At 34.7% G+C, this 15,516-nt stretch overlaps 1 protein-coding gene across 6 annotated transcripts in view; it reads right to left on the minus strand.

Annotated features, from left to right (window-relative positions):
• KDM6A (lysine demethylase 6A) overlaps positions 1–15,516 on the minus strand; it is a 198,554-nt gene that overhangs the window by 25,223 nt on the left and 157,815 nt on the right. For all 6 annotated transcript variants that reach the window (XM_019649665.1, XM_019649675.1, XM_019649645.1 and 3 more), the window contains 6 exons: positions 11,587–11,716; positions 10,030–10,135; positions 9,216–9,421; positions 7,140–7,204; positions 6,990–7,064; positions 6,313–6,461 (listed from right to left, as the gene is read on the minus strand). In XM_019649665.1, coding sequence (XP_019505210.1) covers positions 6,313–6,461; positions 6,990–7,064; positions 7,140–7,204; positions 9,216–9,421; positions 10,030–10,135; positions 11,587–11,716 — 731 coding nt within the window. The remainder of the gene's footprint in view (positions 1–6,312; positions 6,462–6,989; positions 7,065–7,139; positions 7,205–9,215; positions 9,422–10,029; positions 10,136–11,586; positions 11,717–15,516) is intronic.

Raw genomic sequence — 15,516 nt, forward strand, 5'->3', positions numbered from 1 at the left:
AAAAAAAAAATTATATTCTTCTATTAGGAAAGTAATTTCACTTAAATCGCTTTCACATGTTTCTTCTACTGACATTGTCACTGTTACGGGTAAAGAAAAATTTTTTAAACTGCACTGGAACACAGGAACCACAGACAACTGACTGAAGAGAAAGCATATCGGTGAAATCGGATATCGTGGGCTAAACGGAAATGAAGACAAAAGTGCTTAACATGTTAACCTTTTGTTGATCTTCAGGCTCAGCACCAAGGAGGTAAAGGCCAAAAGTAGAGTTGTAAATGGCATGACTAAGTGTAGGAGTGACTCAACAAAGACGCAATCTGCAAAGACCTGGAGAATGCTCCATTTTTGCCCCCTTTTCTTTCTGTTCTTTTCCCCACTTTTCATTCTTTCTTTTTTTTTGGCACCAGGCATTTAAGGAAATCCCTATCAGATCACTGGCTAAATGCTCAGATAATGGAAAGGAGACTTGAGTGACCACACATGAAAAGGAATACAGTTTTTGCACAAGTAGTGTAGAAAAATCACTAAACAAATAGACAACTGTAGCCCACAATACACAACAACATACCATACAGAGAGAGGAGAATCTGATTTCTGTAATTGCTACATTATAATATTCAAAATGTCAAAACACTAGCAGAGCACTACACTAAAGGAACAGAGACTTCAGGGATCACATCTGACAGAGAATACACCCATTAAAAAAAAATACTCCGGCCGGCCGGGTGGTGCAGTTGGTTGAGAGTGAGCTCTGAGCAACAGGGTTGCCGGTTCAATTCCCACATGGGCCAGTGAGCTGTGCCCAAGCTGAGCTGCCAATGGGTGGCTGGATGGCTCAGCTGGTGAGAGCGCATACTCTTAACAACAAAGTTGCCAGTTCGACTCCTGCATGGGATGGTAGGCTGCGCACCCCCACAACTAGATTGAAAGCAGCGACAGGACTTGGAGCTGATGGGTCCTGGAAAAACACAATGTTCCTCTTCCCCAATAAAAATCTTAAAAAAAAACCAAAAAAACACCTCAAAAAGCGAGTTTCCAACAAAAAATTATGAGGCGAAGGAAGAAAGGGTGAGAGAGAAAGGGGACGGGAGGAAGGGAGAAATTAATAAACAGATCATCGATAAAGAGACAGAAATTATAACACAGAAATAAAATTTTGAAGCTGAAAAGTACAACTGAAATAAAAAAAAATCACTAGTGGGTCTCAATAGCAGATTTAAGCAGGCTAAATTTAGCAAAGTTGTAGATAAGTCAAATGAAACTATCCAATCTGAGAAGAAAACGGAAAGAAGAAAAATTAACAGATCCTAAGAGACCTGTGGGGATACCATCAAAATACTAACATAAGCACTATGGGATTCCCAAACAAAGAAAAGGGCAGTAAAAGAATTTGAAGAAACGATGGTTGAAAACTTTCCAGATTTGACAAAATAAATGAATCTACATATTCAAGAAGCTGCAAGAACTCAGAAAAAAACTGAAAGAGATACACACCCAGGCACATTACAATCTAACTGTAGAAAGACAAAGAGAACCTTGAAAGCAGGAAAGAAGTGATTTGCCATATACAAGGGATCGTCAGTGGTAATAGCTGATTTTATATTAGAAACCATGGAGGCCAGAAGGCAATAGGATAACACATTTAAATTGCTGAAAGAAAAAAAAATTAATCAAGAATTCTATATCTGGCAAAACTAATCTTGAAAAAGGAGTAACTAAGACATTCCCAGATAAACAAAAGCTGAAGGAGTTTGTCAGCAGTCAATCTGCCCTATAAGACATGCTATAGAACTTTTCAGGCTGAAATGAAACACTAGACAGTAACTGAAAGTCCTATGAAGAGATAAAGAACTACAGTAAAGGTAAACATGTAAGTTGGAAGACTCACACTTCCAAATTTTGAAACTTACCTCAGTTACAGTAATCAAATTAGTGTGGTATTGGCATAGAGATATAAATCAATGGAATAGAATAAAGATTTCAAGAATAAACCTATTCAGCGATGGTCAACTGATTTTCAACAAGGGTGCCAAGACCATCCAATAGAGGAAAGAACAGCCTTTCTGACAAATGGTACTGACAACTGGATAATATGTAAAAAAGAATGAAGTTAGACCCTTAGCTAACGCCATATACAAAAATTAACTTAAAATGGATCAAAGATCTAAATATAAGAGCTAGAACTATAAAAATCCTAAGAAAATATTGGGATAAATATTTATGACCTTGGATTTGGCAATGGTTTCTTAGCTCTAACACCAAAAGCACCAACAGCCAAAGAAAAAACAGATAAACCGAACATCAAAATTAAAAACTTTTGTACATCCAAGGAAACTATCAAAAAAGTAAAACTACAACCTACAGAAGAGGAGGAAATATTTGCAAATCATATCTGTGATTAGAGATTAATATCCAGAACACATAAAGAACTACTACTACTCAACAACAAAAGGACAAACTACTGAATTAAAAAATGAACAAAGGACTTAAACAGACATTTTTACAAAATATACAAATGGCCAACAAGCACATGAAAATCAAAACCACAATTGAAAAACTATTTTACTTCCATTGGGTCAGCCATTAGAAGATAAAAACAAAAAATCATCAGTGTTGGTGAGGATGTGGAAAAATTGGAGCCTTGGTACATTGCTAGCATGAATGTAAAATGGTGCAGCTGCTGTGGAAAGCAGTTTGGCAGTTCCTCAGGAAGTTAAACATACAAATGCCATGTGACCCAGTAATTCCAATCCTAGGTATATATAACAAAAAGAACTGGAAATAGGTATTCAAACCAGTATTTGTACACAAATGTTCATAGAAACACTATTCTTAACAGCTGAAAATTGGAACCCAAATGTCCATCAACTGATTAATGGATCAACAAAATGTCCTATATCCATACAATGGAATGTTATTTGGCCATAAAAAATGAAACACTGATACAATGTAGATGAACCTCAAAAACATGGTAAATGAACAAAGCAGACAGAAAAGGCAACACACTATATGATTCCATTTATATGAAAACACCCAGAACAGGTAAATCTATAGAGCCAGAAAGCAGAATACAGTAAGCCCTCACTTCATGTCGTTGATAGGTTCTCAGAACTGCAGCAAAATGACATATAATGAAACCAATTTTACCATAGGCTAATTGATATAAACAAGAGTTATAACAAAATGACATCGAATGAAATTTATTTGAGGACCTGATTTAGTGGTTGCCAGGGGCCTCATGAGGGAAGGAGGAAATGGGAAATGACTGCTTAGAGAGTACAGGGTTGGGGGCCGGCCCAGTGGCTCAGTTGGTTAACAGTTGGCTTGGGACCATGAACTCTAAGCAGCAGGGCTGCTGGTTTGGTTCCTTCATGGGCCAGTGCTGCTGCGCCCCCTACAGCTAAGATGGTGAACAATAGCCTGACCTGGAGCTGGGCTGCCGTGAGTTGCCAGCGATGGCATAGGCTGCAACGTGGCTGCCGTGGGCTGCCGTGAGCTATCGTGAGCTACCATGAGTGGCTGGCAGCCTGCGTGAGCGGCCGGCAGCCGGCGAGAACTGCTGTGAGCTGCCGTCCAATGGCCAGTGACTGACTGCCTTAGCCAGGAAGATGGCAATGATCATAATAACAACATGGGCCAGCGAAGTGGCATCCTCCACAACTAGACTGAAGAACAAAAGGACAGCAACTTGTCTGTTCCCCTTCCCTGATTCCCCAACAATGTTCCCCTCCCCCAATTTCCTAATTAAAAAAAAATCTTAAAAAAAAAAGAGTACCGAGTTTCCTTTTGGGCAGATGAAAATGCCTTGAAACTGCACAGAGGTGATGACTATATAGCACAGTGAATAACTAAATGCAACTAAACTGGACATTTTAATTTTATGTGAATTTTACCTCCATAAAGAAAAATGTAGCTGCTCTCACCACACCCTGTGTCTTTTACATATTACAGTATAATGTGAAGATGGTACTGAATATTACAACTGGTTCTTACCACAGGTAGGTAGTTGGGACTCTCCATGGGATGGACTCTAAATAAAATTTAGCTCTAATTAAAATTAGAGATGCTGGGACTCTACCACCTAACTATAAATCTTTTAGCGTAAAGCCTGAGAGCATCTCTAGAGCTTAGAACATACATGACTGATCATTAAGTCCATTAAAGCAGGTAACATTTATTTATCTATGTAACTCCAGAACAGTGTTTGCCCCTTTAAAAAGTATTCAAAACAAATTTTAAAAAATTGAACTGAACTAACAGTTTAAGGGTCAACTATACAACACATCTTCTAAGACTGAGTTGTCTAATATTGATAACCACTTGAAATGTGGTTAATATAAACTGAGATGTGTGGTAACTGTAAAGTAAATACTGGATTTTGAAGACTTGATACAAAAAAAAATGCAAAAAATCCCAATAATGTTTATACTGATTACATGTTGAAATGATAATACAGTAAAACCTTGTATTGCGAGTAACGTGGTTTGCGAGTGTTCCACAGGACGAGTAAACATTCCTAATACATTTTAACTTGGTAAATGAGCAATGTCTTGCAATATGAGTAGCTTGCTTCCGGAAAAAATTATGCTCACAAACCAAGTACATTTTAACGTGGTAAACGAGCGATGTCTTGCAATACGAGTAGTTTATTTCTGGAACGAATTATGCTCGTAAACCAAGGCATTACTGTATTTGGATATACTGGGTTAAAATTAATTTCACCTATTTCGTATTAATGTGCCTACTATAAAACTTTAAGTCATATATATGACTTGCATTACATTTCTATTGGAGAGTGCTATTACCCCCTAAGGGAATTCTTTAAGGTTCCACAGGACATTTCTGAAAAACTAATGCCTTGTATACAAACCAACAAAAAACCAAGTCTATAGACCCACAGTGACAAAGAAGTAATCTATCAAGTTTGTTTTCCCCTTTTTTGTAATGAAAAACTGCATTCCTTTTTATTTAAGGATATTATTTGCATAAAATTCAAATTGGAGAGATGTTTTCAATTGAAATGAATCTTAATAGAATCAATCCAATACTACATAAATGGGAAAAACAAAACTCCAGCAAGTTTAAATAACTTGCCCAGTATTTACATGGGTGTCTAAAGTGGGGACAGAGTGGGGAACAGATAGGTCTTCTGTTATTTATTCCGTAACTGTTTCCACATTACCCAACTGTGGATAAAACATCACAGAACTGGGCTTCCGATGGCCTGAGGAGAAAAACTAATCCTGGCTGTGCATTAGAATCCTCTGGGGAAATTTTTTTTTTTTTTAATATTGATGACTAGACCCCAATCTCCAGAGATTAATAGACTATATATTTTTAAAAAGCTTACAAGAAAACTCTTATGAGCAGCCAGGACTGGGAACCACTGACCTATGTTACATGCTACCCAGAAGCAAGCATAGGCCTATTTTGAAACAATTCTAAAGCTATTATTCAATAAGCAGGAGACAAAAAAGGAAGCAGTCTGGTTTTGTTAAACAGCAAACAGAAACACCTGAGGGTGATATGCAGCTCATAGGCACTGGTACAACTAAACTTGTTATCACCAGTATCTTTCCTAATTGTTAAATATTTTCAACATCACCCTATAAAATTTCATGCTAATCTAAGGTACCACAGAGAAGATGGCACATTAGTGTTAGGATTTTAAGTCTAAAACTAATGTAATTCATTTTACAAATGAAGACAAAGACTCAGAGAAAGAATGAGACTTGCCAAAAGTGACAAGCTTAGTTAGTGGTAAAGGCCAGACTAGATAACACGATGAGTCCAGTAATGTGTCCACATCATGTACTTTGTAAACTGCACTGCAACCCAGTTAGACAACTGCAACCTGTACTTTCTTTTTTAAATGAAGTAAAATGTAATAGATTAGAAAATGCATTGTTCTATGAAACTGTTGTTGTATACATACATGTGCACTAGGTCATAATATAAAATATATTTCTTATTGTGGCTAAAAAAAAAAGTTTAGAAAAAACTATATCCCATCACTCTGCAGTAGATGGGATTCAACAGTCTTTTTAAGTTACAGGGACTTACTTTCTCAGGAGTGCTCCAAAGACCCCTTTTTCCAGATCAAAATGCTACTGTATCAGGGCTATCGCAAAGGGGAAAAACTTAAATAATCTGAGCCCAGTTAAAGAGTCAACCCTTAAAATAAGAATAATCCTTTCAGTTTCATTCACTGTAAATGCAAAGAAAGAATCTGGTTCCCTTTTGTATGTTTCACATTTTGATTAATGCCATTTTTCAACTATACTAGATATGTTAGCTCATAAAAGTTACCTGGTGTTCTGCTTCCTGGAACTTTCATGTATAGCTGAACTGTGTTCATGCCCAATATGGTATGACCAACGTGGCTTAGAAGGTTTCCTGCTGATACGACACGCACAAAAGCAGGAAGTTTAGTCAGCTCATGTAGCTGCAACTTCCACCTGCAATAAAATGACAGATCAAGAGTGAAACCCTGCTACAAATATTTGTGGAAGTTAACCATTTCTTCAAAAACCTTGTGTTCCCATCGGTAAAACAATTAAATCTATAAATATTTTTTACTTTCACACTGGAATACTTAAACTTTTTCCAAAGAAAAGTTCCTAGTAAAAAAAAAGTGTAAAAATTACTGACCAAGTAAATAAAAAAAAAAATGACTTCCAATTTTTATAACTGTTGTATAATTCAATTTTACAGTTATATTATTAATCATAAAATATATTATTTAACATCAAATGTGTTATGATTATGTAGTTAGCATATAGTCAGGGTCTTGAAAATTTATACAAGGGTTTTAAATCAAGAAAATATTTTCATTGCAAAACCTAGCAAAAATAATTTAGCGAAAACTTGTATATCAGCTTAGAAAAGTGACAAGCCATGAAATAGAAGAGGAAATTGTAGACAATTCTCAATCTTGCAAAGAATACCTGTTTGCATCAGTTCACAAAACAACTACAAAGACTTACTTTTTGTCATCAGACAGGTCAATGTTGGTCCCAAATTTTATGGTTTTAAAGGGTCCTTTCCTCCTCCTCCCAGAACTTAAAAAAGAGAGACAATATTAGAAACATGCCTTTTAAATGGAAATACTAAGTGGACAATTAAAAATAACTTACTTATCTGAAGATGTAGATTCACTATCTGAGAGTTCTTTATGGTGACTTCTTTTCTCATTTTCTTCCTAGAGATTAAGCAAACAGCATTCCAGTTCAGTAGTCTACAACCAGCTATCCTTTCCATCATACAAACGAAAAGTTCACATCTAGATTGATGGTATTATCTATACTTTGAAATCAAGTTTTATAGGCCTCTTTCAAATGAAAATTTCTTCAAAGACCACATTAAAAAAACACCCAAGAAAAGTCATTGGTATCCAACCTCCTCCATCAGCCACAATGTTATCCTAAGAGTTCTTCCTTATTAACATTATTTTATAAGGGGAAAAACAGATTCTTATTCCTGTCCCATTTTTCAAGCGCAGAGAAAATTTAAGGAAAGCTGAGAGGCCTAAGAGGTATCAATCTTGATTATAAAATTTCTGAGCTAGCAGAGCTACATAAATGCATGTGTATGTAGCTATGTATGTATAGGGGTGGAAGGTAAGGAGTTCTCTATTCTTGATTAGGGACAAATGGAAGAAAGTCTTTCTGGGCTTTTTTCCACAATGAATTATACATGAATGTTAGAACTTTACAATATTAGTAAGGAAATTAACTACTGGATAAATGTAAGTACTTCTCAATGCAAATTTACAATTTTTGTATTATTTACAATTTTTGTATCACAGACATGGTATCTCTTAACATTATCCTACGATTTCTGAGACAGCAATACTTAAAGTGACATTTTGGCTTCCTTCCCTTTAAATGTACAGTTTCTAAACATTTGCTAAATTTCCCACATATAATGTGGTCCATGCCTCCAAAGAACACAAAAAGCCATCCTTTCTTTGGTTATGGATCCATTCGCACTTAAATACTCTGTCTATTATCTTTGCTTTTAACTCTTCCTCCAAATTTCCTTTGATGATCTCTGAAACCTACTCATTATCTATTCTATTCTGACCATAACACTACCATGCAGTTGAAGTGCCCTGAAAGTTTGAACTACAGAGATTTATATGGACAATGAATTCATTTCACCTCGTGAAGGTTGCAGGGCAGTTTTTATCAGATGAATTTCTCTGTAGGATATAGGGAGTGGTAGTGAGAAAGGAACACAAGTACATGATTTACAGGTACAAAAGTTGCCTTGATTAAAATTGTGAACTCAGGGCAGAATTTTAAACAGATATAAGCAAATCCAGTGAATTACAAATTAAAGACTTCCAGGCACATACTCAGTTTCAGCTGTAGGTATGTACAGACAAGTATTTGAGTAATACAGTTAATAAACTCATTTTTGCAGATGTTTTAAGCTCACTTTGTGGGAGAATTCACAAAGTTCTCATTACACTCCTAAAGGATTTTTAGTAATGCTTCATTGCTGAAAGACCTATGAGTCTTTTGAATACTACTACTGATCATTTTTCAAAGTTTTGCTTTTAAATTTTCCATGTATTTTGAAATAACTTATGCCTCTCCCTCAGTTTTCTCTTTCAGACTGAGATTGGTAACAACAACACTAATGCTTCCTGGAGGAGCTATCTATCAGATAATACTAATCTGGTAGAGAAGAAAAATGGAAAGGCACAAGACTAGAAACTGTGCAAACATAAAGCAAACTTGAGATTTAGTTTGTCCTCCAATATTAGTGTTTCTCAGTCTGGGGCAATTTTGCCTCCTAGGGCAGATTTAGTATGTCTGGAGACATTTTTGATTGTCACAATGGGGGTGGGAGATAAGGAGTATGCTAAGAGCATATTAGTGGGGAGAGGCTATTAAACATCCTACAATACAAAGGACAACACCCCACAACTAAGAATCATTCAACCCCAAGTGTCAATTAATGCCACGGTTAAGAAACCCTGCTCTAAACAAAAATATCCCAGAGATAAGGGAGACATCTCACTAGACAGTAATCATATTTATTTTATCACAGGCTTTCTTAGATTTTACTAAAAGCAAACTGGATAGCACTTATAAAATATGTAACTATAAAATGAGATCCCTACAAAAGTAACGCACTTTTTCAAAATAAAATAATATAAAGTATCTCCAAAATAAAGTAATCTTCAGGAAGTAAATACATACTCTCAATGACTCCTGGAAGGAGGAGGCCTGGTACTGTGCATATTTAGCAATTGTAGTATGAGATCGATTACTTTCACAATGCCAGATTTTCTTCGTTCCAGTGGGATCCCAGTTTTCATCTGCTGGCTGTAACAGCTGTGTCCTCACTTCCACCATATGTTCATTGTTAGCTTCCACCAAAGTTTTGGTAGAGAAAAGTCCCAGGTCTTCATAAATAAATAAACGTAGTTAGTAAATAAAAATTATACTTGAAATTATATTTTTGAAGTTTTTGGTTTTTTTTTAAGAGAAAAGGGAAAATGTTTTCTGGTGCTGCACCCAGTCCCTCTACAAACCATCATGCCACCAACAGAGGCAGAATCAAGGGGCCAGGGACTGAAGTTTCACTTATTTAATATCTGCAGGTGCCAGGAACTACTTAGGGGGCAAAGTACTTATTAGTAGCATCAAATTTGCTACATTTTTACTAAAAATTTATTATTCAACCTAAATCATTATCATATAATTTGACCAAAATAAAAGCTAAATTAAAAAACCACTGATAAATCACCAGTAACCAGTATCATCACCGTATCTTCACATTACGGATTAAAGAAGTAATAACACTGACAGACAGACAGACAGACAGACAGACAGACAGACACACACACACACACACACACACACATCACACTTACAGGTTTACAGCCAGGAAAATATTAAAATGAAAACGTAAAAAACTGAAAAAATATAAATAAGTTTCTGCCCATACTTCAAACATACACAGACTGCAAAGGAAATATACAAACTTTTCCTTTTTTGTATTAAAGCTTACCTAACTTAAGAGCTCCAGCAAGGCCACGTATTACTGTAACAGGGTTGTTTGGATTTGTACAAAATTGATGTAATGGAGGAAAGAAAGCATCACGTTTATTTTCCAGCTGTAAAATTAAAACACATGGTTAGATCTCTGTAAAACAGACATTTTATTTAAATATCATGCCAAATTCATATATTTCAATTTAAATAAATAATACATCCCATGTGTTATTTCAATTTTATACTTCACAGCATTTTATCACTATGTCTTTTGATCCTAACTGTAATTAGATATAACCACATACATTTCTCCTATCCATTATATCTTGAACAAAATACGTAGGAGAAATAAAATTTAAACTTCAAAATCAAAATGTTTTACATATTATTAAGCCTTAAGGGAGAAAATCTTAATCACATGCTACAACGTGGATAAAACTTGAGGATACTATGTTAAGTGAAAATAAGCCAGTCACAAGAAAAAATTGTATATAATTTCACTTATATGAGGTATCTAAGGTAATCAAATTCATAGGAAGTAAAGTGGTGATTACCAGTGGCTGGGGAGACTGGAAAAGGGAGTTGTTTTTTAATGGGTCTAGAATTTCAGATTTACAAGATGAAAAAGTTCTGGAGAAATGTTTTGCAACAATGAGAATACACTTAAAACTACTGAACTGCATACTTAAAAATGGTGAAAATGGTAAATTTTAGATTATATGGTTTTTTAATCACAAACAAAGAAAAATCACAATGTTTTGAAAAATATTAGCAAAATGAAAGCAGGCTGAAGATGACCCATAAAAGACAAATCTTAATTTTGCACTTGCCCCCTTCAGACCTCAGTTTAAAAGTTTTATCATAGTTCTATCCCAGTGCTTCCCATATATACTGAAGGATCAATAAATACTGGTTGGAGGGAGGACTAATATAACATTTGGCCTCCAGAGGGCGAAAACAGGGCCAAATCTCTAAAAACAAACTTTAAAATTTTTTCATTTGGGGTAGAAGTGGGAGGGTGAAAGGAAGGAAATGGGGTAGGAAGATCTATCTGGGAGAAACATAAAAAAAGAGTTGCTTTGATTGAACTCTTAACTTCTTATATCACATGTCTAAATGTCTATAAAGTAAAACCAATATGCACTTTTAAATCATCTATTAAGCTTTTTAATGACATATCTATTATCACATTTTATGTTCTCAAACACTTTTTTTGAAGGTAAATAGTATCTTCTTTTTTAAGTAGATGTATGAAACACAATGAATGTTCAGGTCCGTACCACTAGTAGAATGCAGATTTAAAACCCAGCTTACTCAAAGAAAGTTATACTTTTATAAAAGTATTTCTCAGTACACTCAAGCAATCACAGTTAATAGCTGAGAAGGCACGTTTTAAATGCTGTAACAAAATCTTTTTGAACACACCTTTTTCCCCCCAAAACATTTAAGCTGCTGCCAATAGTTTTAATGTTTCCTGAAGGGCACCCATAATGATTTAAAGCAAGATCTTATGAAAGACAAGTAGGTGCAAACACTGGTTTGATTTATTTCTAGTCAGTCAATTCAGACTCACATAAATACTAGGTGTAGGTGGATTCAACTTGTCCTTTGGCAAGGGAGGGTATGGTGAAGACGGTGGTCTTGGAGGCGGACATTTATCCAATAAAATGCTACTGTTAGATAAGCCATTTTTACCTAGATTCCTTAAAAAAAAAAAAGAAGGGAGAATAAATCAGTTATACATTCATTGAGGAAACAGAATAAAAAATCCTGAATTAAATCCTAATTGAATTACTAGGCAGTTGCACAAATCCATGAGACTTGGATCAACAAAAAAACTAAGAACAATTATTAATTTCAGCAAATACTTAGCTTGATTCCTTTATCTTCCATTGAAGAAAAATAATAGAAAAGATACAATACATAAATTACTGATGACATTTCTTATTTTGCTCATAATTTTTCAATTTATTTTTTCACCTGAAGAACACAAACTGCAATTTTCTCTTCACCATCTTCCACCATCAGATTTTTTTCAATTAAATGATAAAATAGCTTGACCAAAACAGGTCTTAGATAATAAAAATAGAATATGTCTCTCTTATCATATCAGCAATTATAACTAGAATATCTTAATGACAATTCTCAAACCTGAAAATACCTTAACCTTTCTTTTCTCAAACCTGGAAAGAATTTTCTGTGTAACTCTGACTAATAAAATTAAGCAAGACTCCAAGCTACTAAATTTTATAGCAAATTATACCAATTTTTAAAATGAGGTATACAGTTGCTATCCATTCTCTGACACTCTGTAATTATTACTTACTAGTTTCTGGGGTTTATTTTCCTTTAACGAAGGTATTATGTTTGTTAAATTATAAATTCTTAATTTATGGTAGAATTATTCCCAGACTGTAACTCTTTTGGTGCAAGAAAAAAAATAGATATTTCCAATTTCTTAAAGTCTCTACAAAACTCAGAAAATCAGCAAGACAATCTTAAGCTTTCAAATCATTCCAGGTTAATTAACTAACCTAACTCACCCAATTACTACAAGCTCAAAAATAATCAGTGCATTAAAACATCAAATGCTCTTAACATTAAAATTTCAGATAAGAATTAGAAAATTGTAATTATGGCAGAGAGTTAAAAACAGTAATTTTACTTACTGAAGAAGGAATTAGCAATTTTTCATCATAAATTATAGAATACAGGTTGAAACAAAATTAATTTTCCTTATTTTGCTATGTTTTTGCCAAACTGAAAAAAAACCTTACAAATCAGTCTGCTTTTGGTTGGCACTAATGAAAACTAAGGCTACCTTGGCACTAATGAAAACTAAGGCTACCTTTTGAGATGTTACACTAAATAGCATCAAGGGTGTTATTTTATTTTCTTAACTACAACTCCAAGTAAAAACACAACAGTTTATGGCAGGTCTCAAAGAAATGAACTAAGTTTAAAATAACTGACTTAAAAAAAAGTATGTGAATTAGTTATTAAAGTGAAATTTTAACTTCAAGTAACTTCAAGGTTAAATAAATGAATCTTCTACTCAATACCAGTTTCCACAAAGCTTCAGTGTCCTGTACATTTAAAAATAGACATGATACATTTAACCTTTTAAATTTAGGTATCAAATTGGTACTAATTTATGAACTTCATGGAAGTAGAAAATACTTGGCTGAGGCTGGTAAAGAAATAATTCAAGTATTATCATTAAACCAATGCAAGATAAAACATTCACTTACAATAGCCACATAAATCATTAGTTTTCATGCTGAATTGTGTAACTGCCACTATTTAACTTTGGAATTTAAACAAAATATGACTCCGAATACATACAATTTGTTTCTCAGAGCAGGAGATAGATGTACTGTACAGTAAATGATTAATATTTTAAGGAACTGGAAGATATGAACCGAGTATTAAAATTGCACCATAAAAGAGTATCTCGTGCTAATTAAATGTGGCACCAAAATTTAAGATTCTACGACATTCTGGACATTGAGCGATGAGACTAGAAAACAGAGTTTGCTAGGTTAGCAGAATTCTGCCTCCATCATTTCTACAGTTCTGTAACAATTAAAAGAAAAAAGGCAAATGGGAAAGTACAATGAAAAGTGCAGCTGCCTTTATTTTAAAATAGAAAAGAAAAAGGTGAGGCATGACTAAGGGAGCTGATATGATTCAACAATTGAATGTTACAATCTTACTTTTAAACCATAAAAGCAGCAAGGTATTGGAACTGTCTTTTGATTTATCACACTGACCACTGCAACACTAAGATGAAACAAAGAGTCAGATTAAAAATAACCAACAACTTAAAAACTCACTATGTGAAAATAAAAAGAGGGTAGTCTGAATAAACCGTGCCAACAAACTATATCTAGCAGTTTCTTATTGTATTTCAAACATTGACTCCCTGCCTATTGAGGGCAAACTGAAACAAACAGGAATTTCTCTGAAGGAACTGATGTATGTATGTAGTTGTCTGTATAGTGACTATAAGGTTTTTCCACTTAAAATACACTTGTTAGTCCTAATGCGAAGGACAGAGCTGTGGATAACAAGGATAGATTTTTCTCTTCCAAAGATTAAGTGTCCAACACTGTTTATAATATTTCAAGCCAAATAATGAAACTTTACTATAAGAATCCAAAGTAGAGAAAAGTGTTGAAGTTGATTATCCCATTTTAAATCCTTTCTCCCGTTTTGAAACTCCCTGTGCAAAGTAGAGTAGGAGGAAATCAGTCATAGCCCAATTATTTAAAATATTGGCTTAAGTTACTTTCAAATTTACACACATTATTTGGTAGAGGAGTGAAAAAGTGCCCTGTAGGTAAACCGATCTTTGGTGATGAAGCTCCTAGATGGGAGACATTAAGCCTCTTGTACCTATGTCACTTTTTCCTTCTGAGTTCTGGACTCCTGCCTAGCACAGGACACCATCAACAGAAAAGAAATGACAACCAACATGACGTCTATCATTTGCAGTCTTGATTTTTTTCTCTAAGCCTCAGAAGATTTTCATCTCCAATTTCTCAGAGCATTTTTTGTCTCTTCATTAATAAACTGAGGCCTAGATTTACTGAAATAACCCAAGCAGCCCCAGGGGTCTATAGTGTTCTGATGTATCTAGCTACTTACTATATACATAAATATATATACATACATATGTAATAAGGCAAAATTGTCTTTATGATTTAAAGCTGAACATAAAAGTATAACAATGTACTTAAAAAATTATGAAGTGAATATTTATACACACCTCAAAACTAAGGTGGAAGATTATATAATCTTTAATATTTTAAGAAACACAATCACACCTAGGTACCCATAGCATGACTTTATTAATGAAAACTTACAGTAACTGCTACTGTACAGCATTTATAAGTTGCACCTCCATGAACTCTGACAGTATGCCTCCAAAATACCCTTATACAGTCTATGATGTCAGTTTTGGACTAAATTTTCCCCCATTTTCTAGCAATTATCCTGAGTCTACAGAAAGTAGAAGAGGGAAGACCCTGCTCCAGCAGAGTAGCAGCAGCAATATCTAAGAAATGAGTCAGGCCCCAACAGACAAGTGGGGGGCAGGTAGAAGGCAGTACAAACTGGCAGCAAGCCAAGACACTATGTCTATGGACTGCTCAGTTTAGCATTTGATCTGTATATTAAAACAAGCCCAGAGTTGAAGTGAATGACAGTGTAACATCTAGACAAAAAGACTAACATAAAAACTTTATAAAGACTCAAATTTTAGAAATTCAGGAATCTCACTATATATATGCTTTAGAAGAATTTGGTCTGATTTAGAGATCATCCAATAGGATTTTAAGTTACTGACATGAAAAAAATCTTGTAAGGTAGATAAGATTAATTTCAGTAGGGCCGGCCGAGTGGCGCGATGGTTAAGACCTGGCTTGGGACGCCAGAGGGCCCCGGTTCGGATCCCACATATGAGGGCCAGTGACACTGCCCTCCACAGCTAAGATGCTGA

The sequence above is a fragment of the Hipposideros armiger genome, unplaced genomic scaffold, assembly GCF_001890085.2.
Source record: "Hipposideros armiger isolate ML-2016 unplaced genomic scaffold, ASM189008v1 scaffold_7, whole genome shotgun sequence".
Taxonomy (NCBI): Eukaryota; Metazoa; Chordata; class Mammalia; order Chiroptera; family Hipposideridae; genus Hipposideros; species Hipposideros armiger.